This window comes from Plecotus auritus, assembly GCF_963455305.1.
Source record: "Plecotus auritus genome assembly, chromosome: 5".
Lineage (NCBI taxonomy): Eukaryota > Metazoa > Chordata > Mammalia > Chiroptera > Vespertilionidae > Plecotus > Plecotus auritus.
In genome coordinates this window covers 103,503,551-103,521,749 of record NC_137776.1, presented here as the reverse complement: position 1 = coordinate 103,521,749, position 18,199 = coordinate 103,503,551, and the positions used below count along the sequence as shown (strand labels likewise).

Here is an 18,199-nt window from a genome sequence, read left to right as displayed (position 1 = left end):
GCCTGCATCATGGGTATGTGCCCTTGAAGAGCCTGCAACATGGGTATGTGCCCTTGAGTGAAATTGAACCCGGGACCCTTCAGTCCACAGGCTCATGCTCTATCCACTGAGCCAAACCAGCTAGAGCTTTTTCAGTGTATTCTTGATGCTGGACATCATATTCTTTGTTTCTGACTGGTTCTTTCTCGTGGTTTTTATTATGTCATTTTTCATGCTGTTGTAGTTCTCACTAAGTTAGTTGAGCATCCCTATAACCAGTACATTGCTTGCCTCCCTATTGTTTACCTTTTTTCTCTATATTCCTCCTGTTCCTTCATTTGAGGTCTCTTTCTTTGTCTCCCCATTTTCGCTGTTTGTGATTGTTTCTATGTATTAAACTAGAGGCCCGGTACACAAAACACATGCACAGGTAGGGTCCCTAGGCCTGCCCAGTGATAAGGGCCAGTGGGGGCCTTCTGGCTGACAGCCGGAGCCTTCCTTCCAGCTGCCCACTGCGGCCTGCCTTCCCTGGCTGCTGGCTACTGGCCAGGGCCTTCCTTTCCTAGCTTCCGGCTGGAGCCTTCCTTCGTTCCGCGCCACCCCCTGGTGGTCAGTGCACGTCATAGTGAGCGATTGAACTCCTGGTCTGCTGGTTGAACTCCCAAGGGGACACTTTGCATATATAAATAGATCTGTTATAACACCCAGCCTTGGTATGGTGACCTTATGTAAAGTTATTGGGTTCATCTTGATGGGTCTCTGTGCTTCCTGAACTTGTGAACTTTCTCTGCCAGACCCACCGGTGCAATCTCTGTTTTACGAATGTCCCTTGTGGGGCCCTCCTGTTTTACTTGGGTCTTGATTGCTATTGGACTGTTTGTGGGTTTGGTAAACCCAGGGCTGGCTGGCTGGGGATAAATCCAGACTATAGTGTGCAAACTGCTGTGCAGGTGTCATATTGAGATGTCTTGTTGAGCTCAATAGCACAATCTCCCAGATCACCTGAGCTCCATGTTCCAGAAATGTTTCTGTGAGTTATGTGCACCCCCTATTTTAGTTGGGGGTGAATGCCCTTTTGTGGGTGGAGTTAACCCTTCAGGTTGGACGAATATATATATATATATATATATATATATATATATGCTTAATATGTAAATTGTCCCCACAGGAGTTTGACCAGGAGACCGATTTCTCGCTATGACATGCGCTAACCACAAGGGGCAGCGTGGAACGAAGGAAGACCCTGGCCAGCAGCCGGAAGGCCCTGATCGCCGGCCGGGCCTAGGGACCCTACCTGTGCACTTATATCGTACACCAGGCCTCTAGTATAAGGATAAACCTCAATCACCTTGAGACATTGTGTCCAAGGTGGGATTTTTCTGGCAGGGTCTGGTGCCTGCCCGTATCATCTCCCTGTGGCTAATAGGGTTGAGTTCTGGTGAGGTCTGAAGCCTACCATTGGTTGTGTTGGTTCTTGGGTCCACTTGGGTGGGATTCAGTTGCAGGTTGCTTTCAGACATTGTGTGTAAACAGCTTTGGGCTACCTGTCTGTAGCTACCACGCGGATCAATTTTTGTGTATGTGTCTACTGGACCTGAGTGTGCATGGGAGGGGCCAATCCATGTAAAAGGGCTGGCTTCTTCCAGCTCAGAGTTGATCACAGATCTGTAAAAGTACTAAGGCTCCCCAAGGTCCACCTTCACTTGTCAGCTATTCTGCTGCCCCATCAGATTCCAAGGTCTGCCTCGGAGAGACTGTAGGATGAGTCCAGGCTAACCAAGATAGGGCTAGTAGGTCCCCTACTGGGGGACCACACTGTAAGGCACTCAATGAGGGGAAATTAGCCCCTTCTTCAAAGCCAAACCCCTTTCTCTGCCAGAGTCTTCAACTCTAGTTCCCCCTAAGGGGGCTTGTTGCAGGTTCAGGTTGGGTACAACCAGCCATCTCCACTGTGAGACTAAGCTCAGCTCCATTGGGGTCAGGAGGATAGATCAAGAGTCTTCATTGAGGAGGATGTTGGTCCAGCTCACACGTGGCTAAGCACTTCATCCCACCCTAGCCAATAGCCTCCGAGGGTCTCATGCTTTGAATGTCTCTGCTCTGAGCTACTCTCCCCTCCCCCATAGAGCCTGCACCCAACAAGGTTATCTAGGACTTGGCAGGGCTGATCCAATCAGTCTCCATTTGGGGGTGGGCACTTATCCTTCCCAGGCTAATATAGTGCTGAACCTGCAGGGGAGCCTGGGCTTGTCTCCCTGCAATGCCCAGCCCAGCCCTCGCCCATCTGGCCCCTGGGCGATACAGTCCAGAAATCCCAGCTCTGCATGGCTTCCTGGACACCCACCCATCTACCCCCCGCTGCCACTAAGTCTCTGATGGGTGTGGTCGGCAGAACCCTCCACAGCCTCTCCAGCAGTAGGAGTCTAGTAAACTCCACAGACTGGTGCTGTAACTTTAAAGAGTGCTCTTGCCCTGAGATGGTGCTGTCCAAGCCTCGCAGGTAGACGGAATCCCCACACACTCCCACCAGACATCATTGGGGCTCCTCTTCCCCACTCTTTTTCCCTGGTTTTGGGATCCCCACTTGGGATTGATAACCCACAATCCTAGGAGGAGGAAGTTCCACAATCGCAGTATCCCTCTGGTTTGCCTCTTCTCCACCCTTCTTACCAGTCTCTTAAGTGGTTTATTCTGTACTCCTTGGTTATAGTATTTCAGAACAGCTAGGGTCCAATTAGATTTTCAGGTTGATTGTTCTATAATTTAGCTGTAAACCTATTTTGGGGGTGGGAACTACAGCTTCCAGCTACTCTGCAGCCATCCTGGAATTTTCTAAGTTTGTTTATTTAAAAAAAATTTTTTAATTGGTTTCAGTGAGGAAGGGAGATGGAGAGAGAGAGAGAGAAACATCAATGATGCCAGAGAATCGTTGATCACCTGCCTCCTGCACGCCCCACGCTGGGATTGAGCCTGCAACCTAGGCATGTGCCCCGACTGTGAATTAAACCGTGACCTCCTGGTTCAACACACAACCACTGGGTCACGCTGGCCGGGCTAAATTTATTTTTAACTGTTATATAGTGTTTCGTACAGCAAATAGGTTACAATGTCATTCTTTTCTTTTCTTTTTTTAATATATTTTATTGATTTTTTTACAGAGAGGAAGGGAGAAGGAGAGAGAGTTAGAAACATCGATGAGAGAGAAATATCAATCAGCTGCCTCTTCACACCCCCCTACTGGGCATATGCCCGCAACCAAGGTACATGCCGTTGACCGGAATTGAACCTGGGACCCTTGAGTCCGCAGGCCGACGCTCTATCCACTGAGCCAAACCAGTCAGGGTCAATGTCATTCTTTTAATAGATATTTGAGTGGTTTTGAAAGGTGTAACTTCCTTTTTCATCGTAACAATGTTACTATGAAAATGTAAATGCTGGGTTTCCTTTGGCAACTAAATTTTTACATGTTAGATCTCCATAATAGCTTGTGAGTGCCTAGAATTTTCAAAGGTTATTCTCTTCCATAAGTAAACAAATACCTTTTATTTTTTGGAAAGAGCAAGCTGTGCAGAAGTAAATTGAGTTTCAGGAGAAAGTCCCTCCAACTGTTTCAAAGGGAAGGCCAGCTTTGGGTATAGAAAAATACTTGTTAGGAACTTCATCTTCATTGTGAAATATATGGAAACCATTAGAAGATATATAGAAGGAGCAAAACAATACTAGTTAGTGTTTTATTTAGGATTCCAATTAAAGGGGTTTTTTAAGCTTATTTTTGAACTGTCATTTCTATACATACTAAATTAATGTTTACATCTTAGTGCCTATTCCCTGTTTTAATGATAAGACTTTTTTTGCTCCTTTTCTTGCTCTACTCCATGTAGTTACACAAAATGAATACATCTCTGAAGCCAGCAGCCAGATTAAAGAACCTTATCAGCCTGTCAGTAGCTCTCCCATCTAATGGTCCCTTCAGGTTAAACACACCTCACCCCTACTTTCAACTGCATTGAGTTGTTTGCTGATTCTAAATTACGTATAAATGGAATTGTACAATGTGTTCTTTTTTGTGTCTGACTTCTCTTGCTCAAGATTACGTTTAAAGTCGTCCATTTTGTGTGTCTGTAGGTCACTATTTTCATTACTACCTGATATTTAATTTATTTATACTACTGTTGATGGGCATTTCACTAATTTTCAGTTTGTTTCTTATCAGTAGTGCTTCTGTGAACTTTCTAGAACTTGTCTTGGGGCATATACTGTACACATTTCTGTTGGACTGGAATGGTTGAGTCAGTTGTTACATTTAGCTCCAATATACAAGTTGGCAAACTCTGTAAAGGGCCACATAATATTTTAGGCTTTGTGAGCCAAATGGTTTCTGAATCAAGTACTCAACTCTGTCAAAACCATTCTTAGCTCTTGGGCTGTATGAAAACAGGACACACCAAATTTGGCTTGTGAGCTCTGGTTTGCTGCCTTCCATTCTAATTGATACTTGAATAGAGTGCTTCAAAGTGGTTATACTGATGTATACTCCCACTAGACAGTTCTGATTACTCTGCATCCTGCCAACACTTAGCATTTTATTTTTTCACTTTCGCCATTCTATGATTGTGTGTTGGTTGCCTCTAGGTTTGTTTTGTATTGTTTTTCTTGGATGAACTGAATTATTGTTAATGAGTTCAAGTTCCTACTCCTTACTGCACTACAGCCAGTGAGTTGAGTGATAAGGTAATAGAGCAAGGAAAGTGACTTTATTCAGATAGCCAGCAGCCAACAAGATGACAGGCTAGCTAGCCGCTAGCATCCTAAAAAACCATCTCCAGAAAGTATAGAATTCAGCCTTTTGTGTCAAGGGAAGAGGAAGACAGGAGGCAAAGAGGTGATTAAAGCTGCAGGCATTCCAACGCCAGCAGGGGTCCAAGGAAACTTGTAAAACTTCCTTGTTCTGATGTGTTTACTCTAATTTATGTGAGTCCATTCAAATCGTAGATAATCACTTTTGTATATACTTCCTTTATCTCCTTGGGAGCCCGGAGCAGAATTTCCCAATGACTAGCATGTCTATTTGCAAAACTAAGTAGAAGCTGTAAGGCCCTGGGAACAAAGCAGGCTTAAACAAGATGGAGTCAGAGAGACCAAGCATTTCACTCTGTTAAAATTTTGGTGTGTTATAAGTTCATGTATATGGTGTTTCATAATGACTCATACTTAGATTTTTGAATAAAGAATAACTTTTCCTAAACAGTTATTTTGTTGTGTACCACTTTATGATAGATCATTGTAATAGTGAAACCTGCATTATATATCCATATTGATACACTTAAAATGTTTGATCTGTGACTACAGGCATGGCTGCTTAAGGTTCCATTAGGTCCATTTGTCCTTGCAAGAAGATCAGGGTGCATGCACACAGACCTAGATGGTACTGTTATGCCCAGATTTCGTGATTCCCAAAGACCACGAGGGAGCCAAGTCCGATGCAAAAGCAAAGAGCCTTTAATCGAGCTAGCTCGAGCCCAGTCCCCCCCCCACACACACACACACACACAACCCAGCGCAGCAGCGAGGTGGAGAGAGAGAGAGAGAGGCCCCAGACCCCAAACGCGCTGATTTATAGGGGGCCTGGGAGAGGTAGGAGGGGTGAGGTAGTGTGGCCTCCGCTGATTGGTCGGGGTCAGGTTGCACATGGGGGCAGGGCGAGGCTTACTTTCCCTTGCATTTCTATTGGCTAATTCAAAGGTGTGGGTTGGGCTCTTGGAGAGGTTCTAGGGCAGGAACCTGACTCCACGAGGTGGAAGTCATGGAACAAAAGGAACATGGAGTCTCCCCGCCCTTTCAGTACAACCTACTACACACCTAGGCTACATGGTATAGCTTATTGCTCTTTGGGGGTAGGAAAATAATTTCCCTCTACCCTCCTGGGTTCTTGGCTCAAATACTCTGTAATAAAAGACAGATTAACAGGAGAAAAACAAAAGAGTTAAATAGCATGTATACCTCCTATATACATGGTAGATACCTAGGAAAACTGAGTAACTGTTTTCAGCTGAAGGCAAGAGATGTTGTGGGGTGGGGGGGTGGGGTAATCAGTTGTGGGAGGTTACCAGGAAAATCACAGCAAACAAAGTAAGGTTGCTAAGTGGATTTACATAGTTTTCTGCATTGATAAAAGTTTCCAATGATAAGTTCTTCCTCTTCCTGGTATATGGAGTAGAGACACCCTTGCAAGTGATGTTTTCTCTTACAAATGTAAATGTCTTTTAAAAAAGGCTAACTTCTTGGTTTTCAGAGCTTCTCCCATATCTGCTGTTTCCTTTGTTAATTGACAAATTCTGTTTCCCTACAATTCCTAGGCTACATGCTGTATACACTGCATGTTACTATACTGAACATTGTAGACAATTGTAAGGCAATGCTACTAAGTATAACCGGGCAATCAGTGGGTCCATGCTGCCTGTCACTACTTGAGCCAATTAAGCAGAGACAGGGTTGAATCATATATGAGCATTTATTCCAATACTGCCAGCAGTAAGGGAGAGCAGCAGGTCATCCACAAAAATCTGTTCTGCAGCCCCCTCTCCCCCATATGCCTGCTGCTTATATAGGGTAGGACAAGGATTACATGGGGAAGTAGGGATTACAGGCCTGGGGAAGTAGGAGGCTGGGGTGGGACTCCATTGTTTGGGCAACAAGGCCGTTATCTTGTTAATCTTTCCATGATGATAGGCAGTTCTTGAATGAGAATGGTTCCAAGGTTGACTCCCTGGGCCTAGGGGCATACAACTCCCAGCCAGGTCTGAAAGTCCTTTCTTTAACCAACACAAGGCAGTCATGGTTAACAGAGCATGATTAATATTTTCCATAACCAGAGCTAGTCCCCAATATTCTATTTTTGCCCCTAACATAAGTGCTTGTGTAATACATTGCCTTGTGACCTTAGGAAACCTATGGCATCATTAGCCTAGTCTATAGCAATTTTTCAGCTCCATTGTAATCTTAAGGGATCACCACCATATCTATAGTCCATTGACCATAATGTCATTATACAATGTATAATTGTTAAAACTTTTAAAGTATACTAAAAAATATATTTGGAATTTCTTGATTTGTATTTTTTTTTATAAATGTGGCATATGGTTTTTTAAAAGCTCAGTTTACTCTGAAAATCTATTTCTTCTTTAGGATTATTTTCTTTTTCTTCAATGTCTGTTATGGATTTTGTAAAAAAATACTTTGTCTCATTTTATTTGAGGATGTTCAAGATCCTTCAATATTTGTTACCTTTCCTTTGGAGGAAGATGAAAATATATCTTTGGTTGCTTGGACAACTACTCCCTGGACTCTGCCTAGTAACCTTGCCCTCTGTGTTAATCCAGATATGCAGTATGTAAAGATTAAAGGTAAGTGTGAGCCTGATGACTTATGATTAATATTGATATGGTAATTGTTAACATTTTGGGAAAGAGTAAACATTAAATTTTTTGTGTGGAGTAAACAATAATCTGTAAAAGAGTTTTGTTTTGTTTTCATTTCTAATCTGTTAAAGAACAATATTCAGCCAACTAAATTTGAAGGTCTAAATTGGCTTTGATAAGTGGGCAACATCCCATCTAGTAAGTAGAAGGTTGCTGCTAAGGATAGTACAAAATGATGCATTTTTATAGGAAGAGGGGTGGGGCAAGGAGAGCTATTAGGGAAAGAAAAGAAAGGATTATTTTTAGACTGGGACATCTGTTTGGTATGTGTGTATTTTTTGAGGAAGCTAATAGCAAAGGTTTTTGTTTGTTTGTTTTTTTGTTATTCAGATTGCTTCCTTTTCCTTTGGGGTGGATATGGTCAGAGTCTATGCCACAGATTACCTCATTGGGTTGACCAGAAAATTCCAGACTTGTTGATTAAGATTGTTTTTGGGAGAGGTTGAGACAACAATTAGATCAAATAATAAACCTGGGTTTGGTATCATGGGCTTTTAGCATGAATGAGGCCATTTTGGCTCTGTGCTTTTCTCTTTGGCAGATTAAAAATATAGCATACCAAAAAGTAAAATAGTGCAGATATAAAAGTAAATATTCCTTTATAATTTTTCGATTTTAGCATACTTTGCACATCATGCCCCCATTATAGATGAAGTATTGAAGGTTCAGAGAGCTGGCATCTCATCATTCGTAGGAATCTCTGATGTGTGTGGGTTGTTTGCTTTTTAATCTCCACTGAGGATGTGTTAGAGATCAGAAGAGAGAGAGAGAAATAGAGAGAAATTGATCAGTTGCCTCCCATATGCACCCAACTGGGGATGGAACCAACAACCTTTTGATGTAAGGGACTACGCTCCCCCAAATGAGCCACTCAGCTAGGGCTCTGATGTGTGTTTTTTAAACACCACCAAGCAGTTTACCCAATTCATATACTAGCTGTCTGGAGTTAGCGTCAGATCTTGAAGGTTAAGGGCTCAATTGGATAAGACTGCCCCCACCACCAGCCCCCACTTTAGACTCCAATTGCAAGTCCAGGTTGTCACATAGATTTCTGGCTAACCCAGGACCTCCTCCTCAGATGCTATTAATTTGCTGAAGCAGCTCACAGAATGCAGAGAAACATTGTACATACTAGATTACCAGTTTGTTACAAAAGGGTATTGTAAAGGCTACACATAAACAGCCAGATAAAGAAGTTCATAGGGTGATGTCTACAAGAGTCCCAAGCACAGCTTCTTTTCCCATGGAACTTGGGTGGGCTACATGGCTCTCAACACTTAGGAAATTCTAAGAGTGGAAGGAAGAAGACAGGGAAAGAAAAGAAAAACTCAAGGCCAGAAAAAAAAAATTCCACATTTTATGACAGTCAACTTGGTCCAGAATAGCTTTTACTCGGGCAGGTCCAATACTCACATGTGCTGTTTTTATAACTGGAAGGGAAATCTTGGCTGTGGAGGCCTCCCATGAGGAGCAAGGGGTCCCAGAACTCCAGCCCAGGGTTTCAGAGCTGGGAAGATGTGTCCCCATAACTTTGGGCTTTAAAAACTAGTGGGGACTGTGGCTGGGTGACCTGGAGGCTGCTGCAGACCCCGGCAGTCCCTCTTAAAGGGCCGGCATATGAACTTACATGGTCCCGCTTCCTCCAAATCCAAGCCCTTGGGGCAGCGGCTTGGGGGTACCCAGGGACATACAGGGAGGAATTGAATTGTCTGTCCTCAGAGCCAGAACTTGGGGGCAGCTTTCCCAGACAGACATACTGGCAGGGGTCGTTGTTCCTATGCTGAGAATTCTCCTATCTCAGAGCTGGCAGCCATATCAAAGTTTCCCTCAGCCCTGCTCACACTGTTATTTCCTGGCTCAGCCCTGGTGATTTCCTAAGACACCACCCATTCCAATTTGCAGCCCCACTCAAACTGTTTGCAGCGGCTTTTTCATATGAATGGCCTGTCCTGGCTCACACTTCAGACTTTCCCAAAATCTCTCAAATAAGCCATAGTGAGACCTGCCACTATCAGCCTGCTTTGCTTCACACTGGGCCTCTCCTGGGCACTTCCAAGCCCAATACAAGTAGCAGCCATCTGTAGATCCTGCCAGGTGGCCCCAGAGCCAATGTGCCCAGTGGCCAGCTTCACACCACACCAGATTAAAGCCCTACACATCCATGAGCTACACACTCAAGGGTAAGACTCAGTGAACACCAAAGCCCCATTGAAGCAAATCCTGCTCCATAGGGGTGTCTCCTGTACAGCAGCTCTCCTTCAGTAGTCCCAGCTGGTCCTCACAGGCTTGGAAGTCAACTCCTGCCAGTGATGCCAACAACAATTAAGGCTCAGCTACAAGACTGTGCACACAACTCACACAGGGGCACAGCTAGGGTGTCCAGCTCAGGTGACTGGGGAGGCTGAGCCACTGGGCCCTACAGGAAACCTAGTACACAAGGCCACTCTACCAATTCCAGGAGACACAGCAGCTCTACCCAATACATAGAAACAAACACAGGGAAGCAGCCAAAATGTGGAGACAAAGAAACATGTCACAAATGAAAGAAAAGAAAAAAAAAGTCTCCAGAAAAACACCTAAGTGAAATGGAAGCAAATAAACTACTGGATACAAAGTTCAAAACAATGGATATAAGGTTGTTCAAGAATATTAAGCTTCAAGGGACTTAGTGAGACTTTCAAGGATCTTGGTGAGAATTTCAAAGACATGAAAGACCAGTCAGAAATGAAGCATACACTCACTGAAGTAAAGAATAATTTACAGGGATTCAACAGTAGAATAGAGGATGCCTAGAATCAAATCAGCGATTTAGAATATGAGGAAGCAAAAAGACCCAATTAGAAGAGCAAAAAGAAAAAAGAATCCAAAAATATGAAGAAAATGTAAGGAGCCTGTGGGACAACTTCAAGCGTACCAACATTCGCATGTGGGTACCAGAAGGAGAAGAGAGCGAGTAAGATACTGAAAACCTATTTGAAAAAATAACAACAAGCCCTAACTGGTTTGGCTCAGTGGATAGAGCATCAGCCTGTGGACTGAAGGGTCCCAAGTTTGATTCCGGTCAAGGGCATGTACTTTGGTTGTGGGCACATCCCCAGTAAGGGGTGTGCACAGGAGGCAGCTGATCAATGTTTCTTTCTTTCTTTCTTTCTTTCTTTCTTTCTTTTTAAATATATTTTATTGGTTTTTTTACAGAGAGAAAGGGGAAGGGATAGAGAGTTAGAAACATCGATGAGAGAGAAACAACCATCAGCTGCCTCCTGCACACCTCCTACTGGGGATGTGCCCGCAACCAAGGTACATGCCCTTGACCGGAATCGAACCTGGGACCTTTCAGTTCTCAGGCCGATGCTCTATCCACTGAGCCAAAGCGGTTAGGGCTGATCAATGTTTCTAACTCTCTATCCCTCTCCCTTCTTCTAGAAAAATCAATAAAATATATTTTAAAAAATAAAAATAATGACAAAACGTCCCCTACCTGGTGAAAGAAGTAGACTTACAAATCCAGGAAGCACAAAGTCACAAACAAGAGGAACCCAAAGAGGCCCACACCAAGACACATCATAATTAAAATGCCAAGGGTTAAAGACAGAATCTTAAAAGCAGCAAGAGAAAATAGGTTAATTACCTACAAGGGAGTGCCCATATGACTGTCAGCTGATTTCTCAACAGCAACTTCGCAGGCCAGGAGGGAGTGGCAAGAAATATTCAAAGTGATGAATAGCAAGAACCTACAACCAAGATTACTCTACCCAGCAAAACTATCATTTAGAATTGAAGGTCAGATAAAGAGCTTCACAGACAAGAAAAAGCCAAACCACTGTTACCGTGTTTTCCCGAAAATAAAACATCCTCCGAAAATAAGACCTACTTACAGGTTTCCTTCTGAGTGAAATATAAGGCACCCCCCGAAAATAAGGCCCCAGGCTCTGTCTCAGAATGAAAATTAATGTACCGTAAACTGGTCACTAGGGCTGCCCCGACTGGCGTCTAGCAACCAGTGACGTTACGCGGAGTCCTGACGTCACTGCTGTGTGGAGGCGGAGCAGAGTTCGGAGTGAGCGGTGAGCGAGGGGCGGGAGAGAGGAGGAGACTTTCGCATATGCGTGTAGAAGAACAGGAGGATTAGAGCGGACAGGACGCAGTGAAGGTGGTGAGTGCTGGTCTGTCTCTGGTGACACTACCTGATGCTCGCTGCCACCTTCATGATGACTGAAGGTTCTCAGTCAGTGGCAGACCCTTCTCCAGCCCAGATCCAGGCCCCAGCAAGCCCAGTGACAGTCCCCAGGCAGGCCCCAGGGGGTAAATGTCTGATAAAGGGGTAGGGGGGATGTCTGGTGAAGGTGTTCAGTGGCACAGGGGTGGGGGGAGGGGGATCACTTAAAATGACACAGGAGGATCAGAGGGGACAATCAAAATGACACAGGAGGATCAGAGGGGACAATCAAAATGACACAGGAGGATCAAACGGGGTTACTAAAATGGTAATCCCCCCTCTGATTCTCCTGTGCCATTTTGATTCCCCCCTTTGATCCCCCCTGTGTCATTTTGAGTGATCCCCCTCCCCCCACCTTGATACCCCAATTCCTTTTTTTTTACCCCTACGGTAGAAATGAGCGCAAAAAGAAAAAGCTACTCCGTGGAGTACAAGAAAGGAATAGTTGCCAAAACCGGTTTGGCTCAGTGGATAGAGCGTCGGCCTGCGGACTGAAGGGTCCCGGGTTCGATTCCGGTCAAGGGCATGTACCTTGGTTGCGGGCACATCCCCAGTAGAGGGGGTGTGCAGGAGGCAGCTGATCGATGTTTCTCTCTCATCAATGTTTCTAACTCTCTATCCCTCTCTGTAAAATACCAATAAAATATATTTAAAAAAAAAAAAAAAAAGGGAATAGTGGAAGACTCTTGGGGCCAAAACCTAACTGCTTTCTGCAAAGAGAAGATGTTGAGTATCCGATTGGTCCAAAAATGGCGAGCAGAGTATGGTAACCTCATTGAACAAGTGGACAAGGGAAATGCTAAAAAGCGCAAGTGTGGATCAGGTCGGCAACCATTATTTTCCGAGCTGGAAGACCTGATCTGTGAATGGGTTGTTGACAGGAGAGCAAAGGCTTTGGTTGTGAATAGGGCTCAGATTCAAGAATTTGCCCTTGCAATGGCACCACAGTTTGACATAGCCCCCAAAGACTTCAAAGCATCACAACACTGGCTGGATAATTTCCTTCAGCGAAGTGAACTGTCTTTAAGAAGATCTACAACATTGTTTAGGTTGGAAGATACTCAAGTTATTAAGCGAGCACTTGCATTCAAGTCCTTTATTGATGATGCTGACTTCTCTAAATACAATCTTTCCCACATGATTGCTATGGATGAAACTGCAGTGTTTATGGGCCAATCATCTCAAACAATAATAGAACAGCGGGGTGCCTCCTTGGCGTACATTCCCTCCACTGCTTATGAAAGTGCACGTGTTTCCTGTATTTTGGCAATTCGTCTGGATGGCACTAAAATCCCATCTTTAATCATTTCTAAGGGCAAGAAGGAAAAGATTGAACGTGTTTTGGGCGTTTTTATTCCTGAAACTGAAAAAGCCTGGGCCACACAAGCAGTTATAAGGAAGTGGGTCAATTTAATGCTGCCGCTTGTTATGCGAGGGAGCCAGAGAGGTCTGCTAGTCTGGGATGCAGCCAGCACTCACCGCGCTAAAGACATGAAGGCATTTCTTCACGAAAGAAAAATAGATCAGATAATGATTCCCGTAGGAATGACGGCCTATCTCCAGACTCTTGACATTGCAATAAACAAGGCATTCAAAGACAATTTGCGCATGGAAATTAATGACTACATTGAAAATAGAATGGAGAGAAATCAGCGTGGAAACTTTGTGAAACCTAAACTGCAAGAAGTTGTGACTTGGGTGAAGAATTCATGGGAGAAAATCACTGACAGTTGCATTGCAAACGCACTGTGAGCAGGCTACCTTGACAAGAAGTACTCATTTAAAGACAGTGCTATTGCTAAACATCAGAGATTTGGTCCACTGATTCTGAAAGAAATGGGAGTCACAAGAAATTCACCAGGAAATTCAGGAATTGGATTGTTATGATGATGTTCCAGAAGATGATGACATGATTGTCATTGAATAAATGAGTAAATTCTTGATACTGTAGGATTCACAGTTTGTCTGGTTTGTGTTGACAACTACCATACTACCGTACTGTATAGAGGTAATAAATTTCCTTTATTTTCATTTAACAATAAATGTGTACCGTATTCTTCTTCATGGAAAAATAAGACATCCCCTGAAAATAAGACCTAGCGCATCTTTGGGAGCAAAAATTAATATAAGACACTGTCTTATTTTGGGGGAAGCACGGGTACATGAAATGTTGGAGTATTCTTTAAGAAGAGGAAAAAGAAGGGGGAAAAAATAAAAAAACATGAATAATGGTAATGAATACTTATCTCTTGAAAATTGAATCTAAAAATCAAAATAAATGAACAAGGAATCTAATGAACAAAATAAACTAATGAATACATTAGAACCATAGTTATGGAACAGACTGATGAATCTTAGGGAAGTGGGGAGAGGGGGCGGAGAGAGATTAACCAAAGATCTTATTTGGGTCTGTAGGCTTGGCTGGTGATCAGGGCTGATCGGGGCCTTCTGGCTGTCAGCCGGGGCCTCCCTTCCCCAGCTGCTGGGGCCTTCCTTCATTCCGCACTGCCCCCCTGGTCGTAGGCGCACGTCATAGTGAGCAATTGAACTTCCGAGGGGTCACTCCATATTAGCCTTTTATATATATAGATATGCATTACCTATGGCAACAGACAGGAGGGTGGTGTGGTGTTGAGTTGGGAGCAGTGAGGAGGAAAGGGATCATCACTAATAACAATAAAAATTTTTTTAAATAGCTTTTGCTGGCAAGAGCAGTATTTTGATAAAGGAATGGGAGAGGTTGTTGGTCAGAAAACAGGTAGTTTTTTATTATTATTTAGCTGTGCCTTGGGAGTGGATAGGACCTAGTGTTGTTTCCTAGGATACCTGCTGGAAAAGAGCTGTTTTTCGTGCAGAGCCTGGCTCAGGTGTAAGGAGATGCTTCTCCGGTGTCGCCTGTGATAATGGCCATTCTGTAGTGAGCCTGACAACCTTAGGGGCCATCTGGCCGAGAGTTCAATCATGTCACTCCTCTGCCTTTATACGCCTCTTGTACTTGGTAGAACATGTGTCCTGAGTTTTTTTCAGAAATGTATACTCCACTTATATTGAAATTCCTGTGATATCAGAGTTGGTGAGTATCAGAATTAATTACAGCAGTTTTTGAATATACATATATTATTGGTTTTAGAGAGAGGAAGAGAGAGATAGAAACATCGATGATGAGAATCATTGATTGGTTGTTTTCTGCACGTCCCACACTGGATCAAGCCCACACCCCCGGGGTTATGCCCTTGACCAGAATCAAACCAGGACTCTTCAGTCTGCAGGCTGATGCTCTATCCTCTGAGCCAAACCGGCTAGGGCAGTGGTAGGCAAACCGCGGCTCGCGAGCCACATGCGGCTCTTTGGCCCCTTAAGTATGGCTCTTCCACAACGTACCATGTGTGGGCACACAAGTACATTGCGATTGAAACTTCGTGGCCCATGCGCAGAAGTCAGTTTTCGGCCTGGGGCGAGTCTATTTTGAAGAAGTGGCGTTAGAACACTCAAGGGGCCAAAGTGCCGCATGTGGCTCGCGAGTCGCGGTTTGCCGACCACTGGGGGCTAATTATAGCAGTTTTTAATGAATTGCAGGGGCCTTCACAATGATTCATAGATTCTCATTTTTCTTACAGTGAACTGTACTGTATGTATGTTATATGCTCTAGTATATAACATAGTTGGCAAACTCATTAGTCAACAGAGTCAAATATCAACAGTACGACAATTGAAATTTCTTTTGAGAGCCAAATTTTTTAAACTTCTAACGCCACTTCTTCAAAATAGACTCGCCCAGGCCATGGTATTTTGTGGAAGAGCCACACTCAAGGGGCCAAAGAGCCGCATGTGGCTCGCGAGCCGCAGTTTGCCGACCACGGCTCTAGTAAAATTCTTGGATATGTCATACTTCATAGATGGGAGTTTAAGTTAGCCTAAGTTTTTGTAAGGCAATTTGCCAGTATCAGATTTTAAATGTTTACGTAATTGTTCAGCTTTTCTATTTCTCGGGTTATATAATTCATTTTCAATAAGGGTGCAAAGGTGTGAACAGGATACTATTTCCTCAATGTTCATAGTAGCAATGATTTGAAATCAACTTCTAGTCTCTTATTAGTTGATGTGGTAAAAATAACTTGTACTCCAGTAAAATGAAGTACTATTGAGCTATCTTAAAGAGTAAGAAAGATATGTATGCTAATATCTGAGATGTTCACAATGTATTATGTGAACACAAATGTAAAACTATATTAGTCTTATCCCACAATTTAAAAAAATATTTTCATTCAGCCTGGCTGGGTTGATCAGTTGGCTGGAGTTTCATCCTGTACACCAGTAGATTTGGGTTCCATTCCTGGTCAGGGCACATCCCTAGATTTTGGGTTCAATCCCCAGTAGGAGGGACAAGCGGGAGGCAACCAATAGATGTTTCTCACATAAATGTTTCTCTCCATTACTCTCTCTCTCTAAAATCAATTAACATATCCTTGGATGAGGATATTTTAAAAAAATACCCATTCACACTATATATACATTACTATATGCATAGGAAAGTCCCTGGAGGAATAGGCACTCAAATGATAGTGCCTGAGGATAGATATGATTATGGGGACTTGTATTTGTGAGCTTCTCAGTTTGTTAATGTTAGGACTTTGAATCATTCACATATATTAACTTTGGTAGGAGAAAATAAAGATTAATTCACTTTAAATGGATAGAGGTGCAATTAACGACAATTGAGCTGCCTGCTGCTTTTTATGCTTTGTCATGTATGTAGAAGGCAGTGTGTCCTAGCCCTATTGGCAGTGCTGCTCTGAGTGCTGGGCACGCTGGCCCGGGTGGCCTGCGGTAGAGCTGAGGTGAGCCTTTAGAGTAAGCCACAATCTGGCTGTCACTGAAGTCCTCTTTTTCTGTTGCTCTTGTAGATGTTGTCAGAGGAAAATCATTCATTTTAATGGAAGCCAGATTACCGGCCCTCTACAAATTGGACAGTGACTATGAGATCCTTGAAAGGTAAATATACAAATCACTGATTTATGCGTGTGTGTCTTTAGTTATAAAAAAAAAAAAAAAAAAAAGACACTTTATTACCCAAAAGTTATATTATTCAAGTTTAGCTTTAAGTATATTACCATTTTAAATACTAAGTACATAAGTACTATTTTAAGTACTAGTATGTTTAGCAACCTGTGCCAGCATTAATGACTAAGGAACAAGTAAACTAGAAGGCAGTGGTGACTTCATGTGGGTGCAACCTAATTTCATTGATAATTTGAATCTAATTGTGAGTTTGCGTTCCTCCTTTTTTCCCTAGATTTCCAGGTTCCTCTCTCCAAGGCAAGAAATACAGGCCCCTGTTTGACTATTTTGTGAAGGTGAGCTTAGGGAGCTCTACCACAGTGCTCTCCACCACCCTCTGTAGTATTGATCACTGGACCAATGTAATGGTAGCCGGTGTGGGCTTCACATGGCCTGATTGTTCTGCTGTTTCCATGAATGTGCCTGAAGCAAAGTCTACTTTAGTGTTAACAGGATTCAATTTTGTTTGTATTGCCTTCGTGTACTAATAATTTTAAAAAGACTTTTCTCAAATTGCGTAAGAAGTCACATTTCATAAGATTCATTGTGTATATATTTATTGTTTATGGTCTGCATATTGCCAAGGAATATGAGGGATTGTTTCTGGCTATTTTACAAATTTAGGATAGTGCTCAGAATAAAACTGTGTGTAAAAGTAAACAATTTATTTCCAATAAATGGATTAGGTGAGTCCTTTAAATCTAGGCACCACAGCAAACCTCACACAATTAGGAACTTAGTTCTCTTAGGAATCATAAAGCTGTTTTTTTGTTTGTTTGTTTGTTTTGTTTTTAATACATTTTATTGATTTTTTACCGAGAGGAAGGGAGAGGGATAGAGAGTTAGAAACATCTATCAGCTGCCTCCTGCACACCTCCCACTGGGGATGTGCCCGCAACCAAGGTACATGCCCTTGACCGGAATCAAACCTGGGACCTTTCAGTCCACAGGCTGACGCTCTATCCACTGAGCCAAACTGGTTAGGGCTCATAAAGCTGTTTTATGTGGTTTTCATTTTCTGACAACAGAGAATTTGCAGCTATAGTTGCAAACCTAACCACCAACAAAACAACAGGGTCAGCAGGAATTGATACTTATTCATAGGTCTTAGAGCAAGCATGTCTTTTATTTAAACGAGGCATGCGGCCCACTGGCTACTGGTCATCCAATAAATGATTTGACATGCTTGTCTTAGAATAAAATGATGAGCAACACCCTCAGAACTGACCTAGCTTTGTATATTATGTAAGAAATATATTCATCTTGGCATAGCATTAGCCATAAAAAAACTTGCATTGCAGCCCAGGATAAAACATTTGCTTATCTCTGTTTTCAATTTAGGGGTTGAGTTTGGTTAGTTAGATGACCTCAGCCATGTGGACTCTTTCCACAATATTGCTCACATGTTCTTTCCTTGTGTGCTTCCCCATGTTTTTTGTCTCCTAACTAGGGGCCCTTTTCCTCATTA

General features: G+C 43.1%; 1 protein-coding gene across 2 annotated transcripts in view; it reads left to right on the top strand.

The window, feature by feature from the left end:
• Positions 1-18,199, top strand: part of IARS1 (isoleucyl-tRNA synthetase 1) — a 109,719-nt gene that overhangs the window by 28,465 nt on the left and 63,055 nt on the right. For both annotated transcript variants that reach the window (XM_080670826.1, XM_080670827.1), the window contains exons 7-9: positions 7,235-7,382; positions 16,578-16,665; positions 16,967-17,027. In XM_080670826.1, coding sequence (XP_080526952.1) covers positions 7,235-7,382; positions 16,578-16,665; positions 16,967-17,027 — 297 coding nt within the window. The remainder of the gene's footprint in view (positions 1-7,234; positions 7,383-16,577; positions 16,666-16,966; positions 17,028-18,199) is intronic.